Source organism: Papaver somniferum, chromosome 1 (genome assembly GCF_003573695.1).
Source record: "Papaver somniferum cultivar HN1 chromosome 1, ASM357369v1, whole genome shotgun sequence".
NCBI classification, from domain to species: domain Eukaryota; kingdom Viridiplantae; phylum Streptophyta; class Magnoliopsida; order Ranunculales; family Papaveraceae; genus Papaver; species Papaver somniferum.
In genome coordinates, this window is record NC_039358.1 from 81,221,799 (window position 1) to 81,236,881 (window position 15,083).

A 15,083-nucleotide genomic window follows, 5' to 3' on the forward strand; every position below is an offset into this window, starting at 1 on the left:
GAGACTCCAAGCATCATCTCTTCTAATGGAAAAGATGTTAATACGATTGTTAATCCATCAGTCATGAAGGAAAAAGAAAAATCTCATTCCTCTTCAACTTTGAAGAGAAAAAGGAAGAATATGAAGAAACCAAGAACTAACACCTCAAATCTTCAAAAGTTTTCTGTTGTTCTTGAAGAGTTGAAAGAAACAAGGATGGAGATTCAACAAATAAAGGCTATTGTTCTAAGATCTCTTGAAATTTAGAAGGCCATGATTCGGCAACAGTCAAGAAGGTTTGTTGGAATTGACTCCTTTCTTCATAAACCTTATGTTCCAATGTCTTGACGACAAGGAGTTCGGGGACGATAAAGAATGTTTCAAGAAACTTAATGTCTAGGAAACTTCTTATGAGAATTTATTTTTATGTTTAAGAAGGAGAACTAGGGTTTGAAATAGCATTAATTGGGATTACACCTAGCTATTTCAACGATTTTCATCTTGCAATGTTTTTAGATTTATTTATTTAAATTCTAAAGTTATTTGGAAGATGATTTTTGCAGTATTTAATAGTTTGATTTCATATATTGAAATTGCTTATGAGATATATATGTATTTACGTTCGTGAATTGTGTTTATCTCATATATGCTCAAAAGTTAAGCCTATTATGTCTTTATGCAAATATTGATAAAAAAATAGAATAAACTTTTGAAAAATCCCGCAGTATTGATCTTTCCATGATCCACTTTTATGTGGAAGTACTGTATGGCTCCATAAGTTTTCTTATGTTGAGCATTTCCGATTAAATTAATCAATAAGATCTTCTTATGGTTAATTTGTTCGAGTTTCCTGGATACAAATCCATGTGATTTGTTAACGTCCAAAGAAATCCTTCTTTTCTTGTAAAAGTAAGGTCTCTCGTGTTGTTCTCTTGGGAATGACATCAAATGGGGGAGAGTTATCAATTGAACTTGTGCTTAATTTCCATATCTTTGTGGGGAGTGCGTTTATGGAATATTGTAGGAGTTAACTTGTATCTTTATAAACACCTTGATGAATACACTAAGTTTCGACTATGTGAAATCATCGAATCAAAGTGATATCTTCTCTTTTAGTAATGAAGTATAATTTTTGAAAATTTCATTATGATCCCGTAGTTTTCATACCTTTTGCCAATTTATATTTACAAAAAGGGGGGGAGGGAATTATTTGGTAGTTCACACTACATACATATGGTTTACATATCATTATGTAAGGCGGAGTGGTTTTCATTGTAAGATGAAGTATTGACTAAGGGGGGAGTGATACATATCACCATAGTATTATTTCAAATTTGTGATACAATTGGACTTTGATTATCTATGATAATACTATGAAATTGTATAACAATGATTGAGAACATTTGTTTTCTTATTGTTATGGCTACGGATCTTCAACAACAATGATGTTGATCTCAACATGTTCAGAATCGCTGAAGTACTTGGAGTAGTGAAGAATTCAAGGAATGTTGAAGAGCCAAGGAAATCAAGCATGATGGATGAGAAGCTACAAAGTTTATGTATTTTGTAATCCATATGTATTGACAATTTTGTCACTAAAATTGACAAAAAGGGAGATTGTTAGAGTACTGCTCGGTGGAACTTGCAAGCGTTGATATCTCAACCTTGTTTGTCAAGTTTAGTTGATCAAAACTATATACTTGATTTCTAGTCTACTTATAGTATGTTTCGGATTAGGATAGAATGTGTAGTTGAGCTTTAGACTTCACGGCGTTCAGCAATTGAAGACTAAGATCTACTGAGGGGCTTGGAGGAACTTCGTCAACAAAAGGTATGTGGAGACTAAAACTTATTTATTACTCAGAAATTTAATCTATTTTATCTTCTAATGATACTAAGTCGTATAACTATACAGACTTTTACATTATACATATTTGATATTTCGAGACGAGTTTATCTCGCTTATCTATTTCTCGAAATATGTGTTGGAAGCTTTTTGCTTTAGCTATGTTCATCGTATTCTTGACGAGTTTAGTTGGAAATAATTTATTTATTGGAAACTAAATATTAAGTCAAAAGATGATCATGTGAAAATTACCTTGAACATCTTATATGATTTGTGTGAGACAGTCATTTGATGTTAGCTCAGGAAGTTTTCTATTGATCATTCGATCACTTGAAAAGTACTTGAAGCTAATGGTACGTGTGAGACTACCATTGTCGTCTTCCAAGGATGTTTCAATGATTGAAATGAGAGTTTAGAACAATTACCCATGTCTGGATACAATAGGGTATGCATACCTAGTATGCGAACTATATTGTGATGATTCAGGTTCAGAACTCTTGTTTGCGTACCTAGTATGCGAACGGATTTACCTGAGAAGGTCCGAAACTATTGTTTGCGTACCTAGTATGCGAACGGGTTTACCTGAGTTAGGTTTGGAACGGTTGTCCGCGAACCGGGTTTGCGAACGGCTTGACTAGGCCAAGGTCCGGAGCTGCTGTTTGCGTACCTAGTTAGCGAACACAGTGGTGAAGTTCTAAAATCGGTTATGTATGATTCTCATACTCATGAACTAAAACATGTATGATTTAAGCAATGGAATCTTTGCAACCCGTAGCTTAATGTTCATGAATTGATTCTTGTATAAGTACTTCGTACGATTACGAATCAAATCGATTTATTTGTTGGAAACTAAATATTAAGTCAAAAGATGATCATGTGAAAATTACCTTGAACATCTTATATGATTTGTGTGAGACAGTCATTTGATGTTAGCTCGGGAAGTTTTGTATTGATCATTCGATCACTTGAAAAGTAGTTGAAGCTAATGGTACGTGTGAGACTACCATTTTCGTCTTCCAAGGATGTTTCAATGATTGAAATGAGAGTTTAGAACAATTAACCATGTCTGGATACAACAGGGTATGCATACCTAGTATGTGAACCATATTATGATGATTCAGGTTCAGAACTCTTGTTTGCGTACCTAGTATGCGAACTGATTTACCTGAGAAGGTCCGAAACTCTTGTTTGCGTACCTAGTATGCGAACGGGTTTACCTGAGTTGGGTTCGGAACAGTTGTTCGCGAACTGGGTTTGCGAACGGCTTGACTAGGCCAAGGTCTGGAGCTGCTGTTTGCGTACCTGGTTAGCGAACACAGTGGTGAAGTTCTAAAATCGGTTATGTATGATTCTCATACTCATGAACTAAAACATTTATGATTTTAAGCAATGCAATCTTTGCAACCCGTGGCTTAATGTTCATGAATTGATTCTTGTATAAGTACTTTGTACGATTACGAATCAAATCGATTTCGATTCAATTTGTTCATATATATTTCTATGAGATAGTGAACAATTGAACAACTCTATTTGAAACATAATTAGATTCATTTGATTATCTTTCATGATTGATTGATCTTCATATTTGATCTAGATGTGTTAGATAAATACGTCTAAGACAAAAGTGTTCATATGGATAACTTTGGTTAACTGTTATTGAGCCAACTCGATATATACGTTTAAGTATGGTAACCCATATCTAAATATAAGTATATTTCATTTGCGTGTAACAAGCTAAGACCATCTAACGATAGAGATTGATTGCTTTATTTCTAAGCAAACTTAGCTTGAATCTTAAATCAGGAATTCATCTAACGGTGAATATTGAATGCTTTGGTACTAATTTGTCTTAGCTTTCATTGTAAGCAACCCTAATTTGAAAGACTATATAAGGGAGAACTCTAGCAACTGGAAAACCTAATCCCGGCACTTTCATTTGTCCTAGTTGAGTACTAGAGTCGATTATCCTTTAACCTATGTTTTCCCAAACCATTATAGATCAACGAATTGAAAACTTCATTTGGGATTCGTGAAGCCAGATCCAACTATTTTCTTTGTAGTTGGGTATTCTGATCTTACTTGTTCTATCATATTGAGTTTTATCTTCTCTAAGATTTACTCGAGATTTATCTCTGATATGTAAGATATAAAAAGTAATCACAACAGTTCTTCGTCTCAGACTCTTGTGATCCCGCAATAACTTTTCATGTTAATCAGTTGGGTTATTGTGAGGTGACTAATATTTCTAGGCTGCTCTTCGGGAATATAAGACCGGATTATTAGTTGGTTCTTGTTCATTTTGATATTTGTATAAAAATATGAAACAAAAACGAATATCTGTGGGAGACATATTTTTTTATAAGTCTTCGACTTTGGGTCGTAGAACCTCTTAGTTGTGGGTGAGATCATCTAAGGGAATCAAACGCGCAGAAGGCGTGGTTCTAGAGGCGTAAGGAACGCGACTGTACCTTAATCAGTTTGAGACTTGGTTAGGGATCAATTACATTCCAATCTGAAGTTAACTTGTAGTATGCTAGAGTCTGTAGCGGCTTAATACAGTATGGTGCTCAAATATGGACTAGGTCCCGGGGTTTTTCTGCATTTGTGATTTCCTCGTTAACAAAATTTATGGTGTATGTGTTATTTCTTTTCCGAATTATGTTTTCATATAATTGGAATATCACAGGTTGTGCGTAGTTCAATCAGTTGATAAATCCGACCTTGATTGTTGGATAGAACTTGATTGACACTTGGGCATTGATTTAATATCTAGGCATGCCTTTTTATTTGCTGATTGTATTGAGAAAGATATAAAAAATCTTTGATATAATTCTTGATTGAGTCTTGCTTTTAAGTTGGTGCTCTCGGAATTAAATTGGAGTTTAGTTCATACAGATTGTTGAACGAATTATTGGGTGTGGTTGTTATACCCCCGTTTTATATGTTATAGAGGAAGAAGTGGAGAATCTTGTACTAAGTCTTCAAGTATATGAAGTTGTCACATGACTTGAAGTCAATTTGAATAAGAGTACACTAACAGCATTGGAGCAGACTATAAAGCAAAAGATTTAGCAACAATAATGCATTGCATAATAGAGAAGCTCTCATTCGAATATCTAGGCCTGCCTTTAGGCTCTTCTACTAAACAAACTAGTGTGAGGGAAGTGATATTTGAAAAGTTCAACAAGAAGCTGACGAAGTGGAAAAGAAGGTATCTCGCAAAATCTTGTAAACAGGTTCAAATCAACACAACACTAGTCAACTTGCCTATTTACGTTATGTCCCTTGTGCAAATGCCTGCTTCAGTGGAGGAGAGGATAATAAGAATCATGAGAGATTATTTATGGGTCAGTACAACATAAAAAAGAAAGATTAGTTGAGTGGCATGTAAAAGATGTGCAAACCAAAAGAACTTGGTGGATTAACAATAAGGAATCTCAGACACACAAACATATCCCTTCTCACAAAATGGAGTTGGAGCTATGCAAGTGAGAAAAAGCAATGTAGAGGAGAGTTATACAACTCAGAACAAAGACTTGCAAAAGATGACATGTGGCCAAAAGAATTCAAGCTTCCTAAAGGCAAAGGTTATTGGAAAGTTATTCAAAATAAAATGTGGATACATAGATGAAATACCACTATAAAAATCTCAAATGGGAAGGGAGTTAAATTTTTGAATGATAGATTTTGTGCCTCCATACAATTATATCTTTCACGTCAAAAAGCTTTCAAGCTTGCAGTGAACAAGTATGCAAAAGTTGCAGATATAATAGATCAAGGAAGATGAAAAATGAGCTTAAAAAGGCAACCAAATGAGGAAGATGATCAAGAACTATCAAATCTGATAACTCTCCTTGGAGAGTTTCCTGTCTTTCTTGAACTTCTTCTCTTATGAGTTTAGTTAGTGTGATTGGAGTTTTTATTCTTATTTTATGATGAGTTTCAAAGCATCGAATTTTTCTTACAAGTCCTAAAAAAGACACCAAATTCATGTCAACCCTTTTTTACTAAATGATGAGGAAGATATCTTGGAACATAGCTCCGCTACAAGCTACTCAACAAATGAGGGGCATCAATGGTTTCAAAAACAACAAACATTGGGTAGTCTATATCCTCGGTCTTTTCCCTATAAGTGCATATGGGTGAAACATGTCCCTCCAAACGTTCGTTTCTTTATTTGGTTAGTTATGCACTCTACAATACCGACAGCGGAAAATCTTGTCAAAAGAGGATGTGACGTTGATGAAAAAAATTGTTGTCTCTGTAATCACACGGAGGAGAACATTGATCATTTGTTGTTATATTGCACATTCACAAGACAAGTCGGGGAATACTGCATAGTTAGGTTCAAGATCAATTTGAGCTTAATGGAAGAAGATAGTTTTGAATGGGTTGTGAAACTTGATGCTTCTTTTAAAGTTGATGATTACTCAATGGGGTTTGTTATCTCAATTAATAATGTTTCAGGAAGCTTTAGTGAGCACAGAGCAGGGTCAGGTTGGGCATCCAGCCCCTTAGATGCTGAAGCAGAGGCGCTTCTTCAAGCTCTTCAATGGATGAAAGATCTGAAGATTGAATCATGCATTTTCTTAAATGACTGCAAAAACCTAGGTGCTGCTATCAACGGAGAAGACACATATGAACCTCACTGGAGAGAGCTTAATAATATCATGAAGTGCCTCAATCTTTTTAAATCGTTTAGTAGTGTTTGCTTTCGTCATAGAAATAGGAATTTAATGTTTTCTTTAGATAGACTAGCAAAATAAGCAAGATGTTTTAATGGCCTCAGTTTCTCAACAAAATCTCTTTCATGTAATATAAAGGCCATGTTTTTGGATAGACAAAGAGGGAACCATGATCCCATCTTAAACAATGTAATTTTATCTTCATCTTAATACATCGGAGTTTTGTTATCAAAATAAAAAAAAAAAAAAAAACAAAGGAAAGGAAAGGAAAGAAGATGGGGAGGAAAATATAGTCCACTCTACCATCTGCATTACTATGGGCAATACGGACTGAAAGGAATTGAAGAGTAATGGCAAAGAAAAGACCAAGAAATGCACAAACTCTGATTTGCGAGGTGAAAAGGTTAATCTTTCAATAGGGATCAATCCTCAATCGGTTTCTGTAATATTTTTTCGGGATCTTGTAACTAACCGGGAGGAGGTTATAGAATATAACTAAGGGCTAAAATTTGGGCTTGAGAACAAAAATAGATCGATTGAAGCTTTTTCCCTATACAGGAAACTATTTACCTATGGGGGAATCACAATTTGGACATTTGATAGGTATCCCCTATCCGTATCTTGGACATTTATGAAGCCCTAATTTTTCTTAGCAACCCTAACCAAGAGTACGAATTCGTGCACACTCCTTAACGAGTGTATATTTCACATTTCAATCTCTACCCTTGATTTAATTTAGGGAGTTATGTAACGAGGGCCGTGATTCTAAACATGGAGAGTAATGGGACCATCATTTAAATAATCGACCAGTCAAAAGAATATGTGAAATATACACTCGTTAGAGGAGTGTGAACAGATTTGGACTCCCCAATAATAGTTCGAATTTGGATGACTGTACAAAAACTTTTTCTTTACAGCCCCAACAATAGTTTAAATGATAGTGATGACCACGGATTGGTATAAAGTCGATCTTCATCCGGTTACCAGTGCGCCCTTGGCGGCAGAAGCAATTTGCTTATATTTGGTACTCCGTTTGAGCGGTTATCAGGTAGTGTTTGTTACAAGAGAGGCAAATTGAACTGACAATATCCTCCTAGTGTAAGATCTTACCATTTCAGAGAAAAGAAATATAGAGTGTAGTACTTTGAAACCAAGCATTGTTCAACTAATGCTGTACTGCAGTCTTGATTCTTCACATATTTTTACACAAGGTTCTGATCAAGTAATTTTCAGAGAAGATGATCCAAATTTATCTGGCGGAAGAATAACTAAAATTCCATCTTTTACTATGAACAAACTATATAAACTATCCCAGCTCGAAAACGAAATCTGTATACTCATCTAAGCCAAGGTAACATCGGGAATGTATTTCATGACCTGACCTATATAAAAGGCAATTGTTCCCAGCTTAAGCACTTGTAATTAAAAAGAAAAAGGAAAGGGATCTCTGATTTAGTATATTGACACATTCCAACTGCTACGACTCCAGGAACTCGGTGCAAGGGCATGTTGCTCTACCTAGAATCATCCAACCTTCGACGTACGTCGCGGGATAGCATTTCCATGAATTCCTAATGCAGCAACAAATGTTAATCAGTAATTAGGCATAAACAAAGGATATTATTGTATGAAACAGGTATAATGTACTCACATCTGCTAGGTCTTCATTACTGCAAATTTCATCAACAAGCTCCTCCTCTGAAGAATTCCCTTTGCCATACAAAAGGGCAGTGTTCTCAACAACGGATCTGAAAACATCTGCAGGTGGATCATGGCGTTCAATTCTCTCAGCAGTTTGCTGGAGGTCAATCTGCAAAATACAATGTTCAAAGTTAATCTAGTGGTTCCCAAAATCCCAAAAACAAAAAAAATATGGCGGTATCAACATATGAAGGTTCCGGATAAATGAAAACCTGAGGATTCCGACTGTTTTCACTCTCCATGACTGTCCCAATCTCCATAGGCTGCTCTTGGGGCTGGGGTTCTACTTCACGAGAAGATTCAGGAAAGGACGCCCCCCTGCTGAGAGCTTGTGTTACAATCGGCATCATTTGTTGAACCATACTCGATAAATCCAACCCACCACCTTGTCCCCTTCCCATCCCTGAGAACATGCCGCCAAGATCTTGGCCACCACCGATTTGTTGTCCAACCTGGTTGATCATATTCATCATTGCAGGATTCCTTGTAAACTGATCCAACATTCCCCTCAGTCCATCAGGTGAACCCATCCCTGCTTGCTCTGATACCCCTGACAATAGACCATTCAAAGCAGGGCTGTTCAAAACTTGAGACATCATGCCTGCTGCATCAAACTGACTATTGGAAGCAGGGACTGCCGATGGCCTGGCACCCATAATCTGATCAGATACACCATTACTATCCGTTCTTGCATTGGAACTTCGAGCTACAAGTGACTGTAGAATCTGCTGGCCACTAGTAATGGCTTGCTGGTTCTGATTGCTAGTAGGAACCCCGCTACTCGTGGCATCATTAGCATTCTTCCCTTGCGAACTTCCCTGTCTGCCTCGTTTCTGGGAACGTTAAACATGGTAAAGCTTAAGAAAGATCAATGTTTTGAAGCAATCACAAAAGTAAAAAGAAATACAAATAGACAAATATCAACAATGAGAACCGTTCCTACACCTAAGATACATCTACTTGGGCATATAACATGTACATCTCCGGCCTCCAACAACAAGAAACAAACCACCATTAAGGGGAAGAAAAAAAAGAAGGAATACCAGCTAAAACACGTAAGCAACAATACCATTAAAAAATAAAAAATTAGACACAAACATATTAGCTAAGATCACAAGATTGCCCGAGTGAATAATATTTGGACTAGGTTCATCTGAGTCAATTGAGTGTTTAAATCGATGGATACATGCATTTCGGGTACACATGTTATCCTTGACCCGGCTGACTAATGTACCAGGCCATCAATCCTGATTAAAGTAGAAATTCTGGTCTTCTCATGGTAATCCAGCATACCAGTTCAAGGAAAGCATTTTTAATCGGATGATGGTAAACCATACCAAGTTTTGATGCTAATGGTCTAACCCATTATAGGTAGTTATCATCAGTTGGGGTTAGTTAGCAAACTGAAATTCACTGCGTGTCGGACAGCTTAGGGTTTCATGCACCAAGTCGGAACCACATTCTAATCCTAGATAGATATTCATCACTCATGATAACAGATTAGATGCTATGTCAGAAATGTGAAGCTTCTTCATCTATATCTATAATCCCAACAAAACCTGAACCCTTCATATTTTTTTCGGGAGAAACAGAGAACTCACCAGCCTAGGTTGGAGACCTCCCAGACCTAAACCCAATGGAACATCTTTGACACCATGACTTCCGCTGGATCTAGAAACGTCATCTGAGACAACTTGTTTGGTAGCGTCACCAGCACAGCTTGATCCTCCCGCTGAACTAGATGCTGATGCTTCTTTGCAAGGAGATTTGTCATCTTTGTGAGAATGCTCCTGGAAGATAGAAAAGTTAGAAAATAATTCTCAATTTCAATTTCAACTCAATTTTCGTCTGAAGCAATTGACAGACTTACCTGCTGGGAGTTCCCCGCCCCGTTACCGGTGACAGGTACAGTGGCCAGTCCCTGATTACTAGGACCCTCCGGCTGACCTGGAAAACGAAGTCAAGTTTAGTGTAGAGCCACATAATTAGGTGAATTTGACAGTGATGTGTATTTTCAAGTCACCTGAAGGTACATGATTTTCTCCCCCCATATCACGAACAAGATTTCTTAGCTGTGCATTGATTTCTGATACCATTGGGTGGATGGTAGAAGCAGAAGATGGCCCCAGACTAGGAGTACCTTCATTTGAACCTAGTGCAGGAGATGCAGCATTTGGGTTACTCTGCTCAGTTCTAGGAATTGAAGTGGTATTGTTGCTTCGAGTATGACTGGGATCCACAGGCACACGTGATGATGGAACAGCTGTGGCAAGGACACTCCTCACAGGCAGCATCCGACCTGAACCTGAACCTGAATCACCAGAAGGTCCATTACGATTTTCCCCCTGACTTACTTCCCCAGTATTTGGCCTAGGACCAACTGACGGGACACCGGCAAGGGAAGTCCCTAATATTCAATCGAAGTCAGAGGTTCACTGATTTAAAGAGATACACATAGGCGTGAATCCGGATATAACTTTCTCACCAGCATGTATATGAATGTTCACGTGTCGAGGTGTATCACCAAGCCCAACAGGAACTGGGATTCCAGCATTTGTCTGAGTAGCAGCAGCACCACCAAAGAGAGAGCTGGTTTGGAGTGGAAATGGCTGCAAAAGTAAACAGACCATGTTAAATCATACTGCAATACTCGATAAAAAAACAAAAAACAGCAATGAAATATGAGCACATCAGAATATCTGAAATAATATTATCCATCTACATGACCAGTTAATAAAAATAATGCATCCTACACTTGTACTGCCTGTGAATTGAACAATCCCTATTACTAAATAAAGTTGTTGTCAGTGATATTCAGTCAATAAAGCTTCTCCGTGTAAAAGTTTAAACTGACCTGAACCATTATCGGATTTGGCCCAGAGGAGGATATATAAACAGCTGGCCCAGCGTTTACCGAAGATTCAGCCTGAAGTTAGATGAGAATAAATGTAAGGTATAATTTGAGCATAGAAAAATTAAAGCAAAAGTTGGGTAAAGGAAACATGCGTACAGGAGATTGCCCCATACGAAGCGTCACAATGGTGCGGCCAAGCTCTAGAAAAAGAGCCCCTAAATGTTGCATTGCCCGCCCTACTTGTACTGATTCGGTTTGAATTTGGCTCCGGACTGCAGGATCAGCTGCACCTCCCTCCCCTTCAAGACGTTCCGCAATATGCTACAGTTAAGAACAGTATACAATTTTTTTGTCAGCAACTAGGATTCAACAGAACACATAAAATAAAATACAGATCACGTGGGAAGACTGCAGATTTCGTCAATCGGTCAGTAGTGTTCTATATACTACATCATAAAAAGATACCTTTAAACCAAGCTTCTTGTGAAAAAAATGCTACCGGAGAGGCGATAAATTTAAAAGGAAACTCTCTATAAAAACGTCCCAACAACCTCCTTGGTTTCTATTCTTGTTTTTATGATAGAGATTTTAATAAAGAACAAAGTAGCATAGGGACAGGGCAGGGTGATGTTAATAGTACAGACAGAATCATTCTTATGACTCATGTTTCTGGCGCTGGTGTTACAATGATGATTCATGCAACACTAGCGTAAAGTTAGATGTAAAGCCTACTTTTTGCAATCACTAGGCCATAGATTTGGTACACTGAACTAAAAATATAAACCAATTATCAGTTGGGTTATATTTTAGTTAACCGCAATGTTGTCCATAAATAGTGATCCTCTCCCGTATTTGTGTATATACTAAATTATATGAATATCCTCCCCGTAAAATTTTAGAGGAGGACAATAAAGAATAAAATCGCCCACAAGCTACTATCATCAAAAGTTTAAACGGATACTCAGTCAAATATACAGATGACTCCATCTTTACATGAAGTCATATTCACAGAAGACAAAATGTGTAAGGAATTTACCGAAAGAGCAGCTGCAGCATGAGAGCTAAGAAGTTGTTGGGCTTGTCGCAGAACAATACTGAGTGCTTCAGGTGTTCGCAGTCCACGTGCATTAGATGGCAACTCCACTCTTGGTGGATCTCCAGTATTTTCTGAAGCAGAAGGATGATCTCCTGAATCAAAAAAAAAAAAGAAAATTATGTTGAGCAACAGAAAGTTATATTATACCACAATATAGATAGGCAAGAAATTTGACGATTATCACCATTGACTCGCAAAACCAGCTCCATGCGGTTTATGAACTCCAAAAGTGTGCTCAGAGAATCGGGAATAGGCTAGTTAGAAGAGAAAGCAATTCAAAGAGGTGAGCAGAAGACCTCAAGTAGTGAAGTGGACAATGGGAGAGAAACAGGATTCTACCATTTGTTGTGAAGGAATATTTACAGCTGCCCCCGTCAAAGGAAATTGCAAAGACTGAGCTAGAGACTGAAATGGTTGATTTGGGAACGTCTGCCCACCCATTCCAACAACATTTCCACGTGTTCCTTCAGTTTCAGCAGCTTGAGAGGTTTGATTAGTAGCATTGGGCTGCAAGATACAAATACCGAAAATTGGCTAAGAATTGCTCAGTCAATAAATATCTCTACTTCACAAATGAATAAAGATAGTTTCTCACAGGTACACTGGACGATGTGTTTGTTGCACCCATAGGGATCTGGCCCCCAAGCCCAATAGAATTTAGAACAGCGCCAACGATCTACAGAAGAGGCAAATATTTTGAAGCATAAATCATGTCATGCAAATGAATCACCAGTAGAAGCGCATAAGACCAATGAAGTACACTCAACCAAAGAGTTAAGAATGTACCCGAGTAAGGTCAGGAACACCACCATGTTCACCTTGGTCCCCAACATTAAACGTTCCAAGAACTACGCTATGTGAAACTTGACCAACCCGATTACGCGGAGCAGCAGTATTTGGATCATTTCCTGTTAATGAAATAAAGTTATTTGCTGGCAGACTGATTAGTTTTCCCATCGGTTTGCTCAGTTCTCCGATGGATTAATCATCCATTAAACGGATAGGTACTGGTGAGAACTATTTAACTTCTATCAATATTTCTTAACTGATGATCTTACTTTACTATGGCCAAGGAAAATTATGTAAATGTAAACAAGAATGTCAATATCAAAATATCCAGAAGTCACAGTCACCTGCTTTGCTACATGTTATATCCTAGATTTCATCAGGAAGTATTCGAAAGAAATTAGACTTACCTCTCAACATACTCATAACACAGTCCACCTCAACTGTAACATACATGAACATATATAACCAATAAGAGGTTTTGTGCAAAAAAGATTCAATACCTTGCCCATTGGTGTTTGCATTCGCCTCTCCAGAAGGTGTTCCAGATGAAGTTTGGGGTTGAGCTGGTTGTCTTGCCACTAGATGCAGTGTATGTCCATCTTCCACATCTAGATATGGTTAAGAGATACCAAAGATAAAAAGCTGACATGGTGCACATGCATGCAACTGCATTTCATATGCCTGGCAGAAATACTACTGATCTGCCAAGACCTAAGATGTGCCAAGACCTAAGATGTGATACCTATAAGATACTCTACTCCAGATAAAGTATTAACGAACGCTATTTGGATGTCAAATTCTCATATTACACCTCATAATTGTAAACAAAATTTCTAGGGTAACATTACAGGAAAAATGAAGTAGAAATGAAAATCAGCAACTACATAAGTCTGTTTTCTAAATCTTTTGAAAATATGTCAATTCAGTTATGCAGAGGCTAGAGTTCTAGAAGCAATTAAGTACACATGTGAGACTTTGATCCTTGGTCATTGCAGATAAGTAATACACCACTCAAAGTTCAAAAAACATGAATGTCTAGGATACGATATTCTGAGAGGCATTGGTTGTCCTTCAAAACCTTTCCCCTAAAAATAAGACGCTGCTGCTCAACTGGCACACCAACTGTCCCAGCTATTTTCTCCTTGAACAATGGAACTGGCATCTGCATTTTTTCAGCATTGAACAATGTAAAAGACAATAATGATCAGCTACATGAAAACTACAGTCAAAAACATGAATAAACAAAACTTACATTTTTCTCAACTCGGAATGTATAGATCTGTGAATCCAAGGTCTTGACATTAACTTCAACTATAGAATCAGAACTTTCCCCAGTAACTGCGCTTGTACTGGCTTCTTGAGCAGAACTTTCATCCGCCATACTACTGAGCTGGCATAACAAAGCACAAAGCATCAAAAGTTGCACATACTGAAATTAGGATCAATAGATGGACAACACTCAACCAAGACCATGCCTTTAACCAAGACAATGAAAAAAAACAGCAAGAAGAAACCCTGAAAATGGTGGGGATACATGCAGAAGATAGAAACTAGGCACAGAAAACGCACAAACATCTATCGAAATCGTTGAAGGAACCAGAAATTACAACCAGATAATCAAAAAGTAGTGTTTATTTGAAAAAAAAATCAGACTCTGCCCTCATTAGGGTTTAACAATGGAACCCTAAGAAAATCACAAAAGGGGAAAGTGAATATACATAAAATCCGTACCTGTGGTTAGATTGAAGATTGAAACCCTAGAAATTGTGTGAGTTGGATTCGAGAAGAGAGATCTGTGTTTCTTTCTTTCGGTGCAGGGCGTTGTGTTCGGCTGTTCACAGCAATAGCTTCTTTCTTTCTTCTTTTTAAAATGATTATTTTTTTTTTTATTTAGATGGAAAAAATTGCATTAATTATCGTAACCTACGGTGCTAAATCTAGAGCTGCACATGAGCCGGTACAGTCCGGTTTTCTGTTGGAACCGGTACCTATACACAGAGTTGACCGGTTCTTCAATTTGAGGACATGTACCTGTACCTGGAAGATCGGTCCGGTTCCACTCCGGTACCGGTTTTTTACCTGAATTTTGAAACACACAGTAATATAGTATGTATGATAGTAAAGTAACAACCT

General features: G+C 37.5%; 1 protein-coding gene across 4 annotated transcripts; it reads right to left on the bottom strand.

The window, feature by feature from the left end:
* Nucleotides 1–7,622: 7,622 nt before the first annotated feature.
* On the bottom strand, nucleotides 7,623–14,814 carry LOC113291955 (ubiquitin-like domain-containing protein CIP73). Of its 4 annotated transcripts, none has more exons than XM_026541422.1 (18): nucleotides 14,682–14,814; nucleotides 14,203–14,335; nucleotides 13,995–14,112; nucleotides 13,451–13,558; nucleotides 12,948–13,069; nucleotides 12,757–12,837; nucleotides 12,501–12,668; nucleotides 12,346–12,415; nucleotides 12,102–12,253; nucleotides 11,222–11,386; nucleotides 11,066–11,137; nucleotides 10,697–10,820; nucleotides 10,235–10,618; nucleotides 10,082–10,158; nucleotides 9,813–10,001; nucleotides 8,424–9,044; nucleotides 8,162–8,320; nucleotides 7,623–8,081 (listed from the first exon to the last, which is right to left on the bottom strand). In XM_026541422.1, exons 2-18 carry the CDS (start codon nucleotides 14,329–14,331, stop codon nucleotides 8,025–8,027), a joined length of 2,796 nt encoding a protein of 931 aa, XP_026397207.1. In that variant the 5' UTR covers nucleotides 14,332–14,335; nucleotides 14,682–14,814; the 3' UTR covers nucleotides 7,623–8,024. The 4 variants fall into 4 exon arrangements, with proteins under 4 accessions (XP_026397207.1, XP_026397209.1, XP_026397208.1 ...); XM_026541424.1 differs by having other exon boundaries at nucleotides 10,235–10,516; nucleotides 14,203–14,340; XM_026541423.1 differs by having other exon boundaries at nucleotides 10,235–10,522; nucleotides 14,203–14,340.
* Nucleotides 14,815–15,083: the final 269 nt, after the last annotated feature.

Coding starts and splice junctions, on each gene's coding strand:
- LOC113291955 (XM_026541422.1), bottom strand. CDS start 14,331: ATGGCGGATGAAAGTTCTGCTCAAGAAGCCAGTACAAGCGCAGTTACT. Junction 14,113..14,202: donor CATTCCGAGTTGAGAAAAAT/GTAAGTTTTGTT, acceptor GAAAAAATGCAG/ATGCCAGTTCCATTGTTCAA. Junction 11,138..11,221: donor TTCGTATGGGGCAATCTCCT/GTACGCATGTTT, acceptor ATCTAACTTCAG/GCTGAATCTTCGGTAAACGC.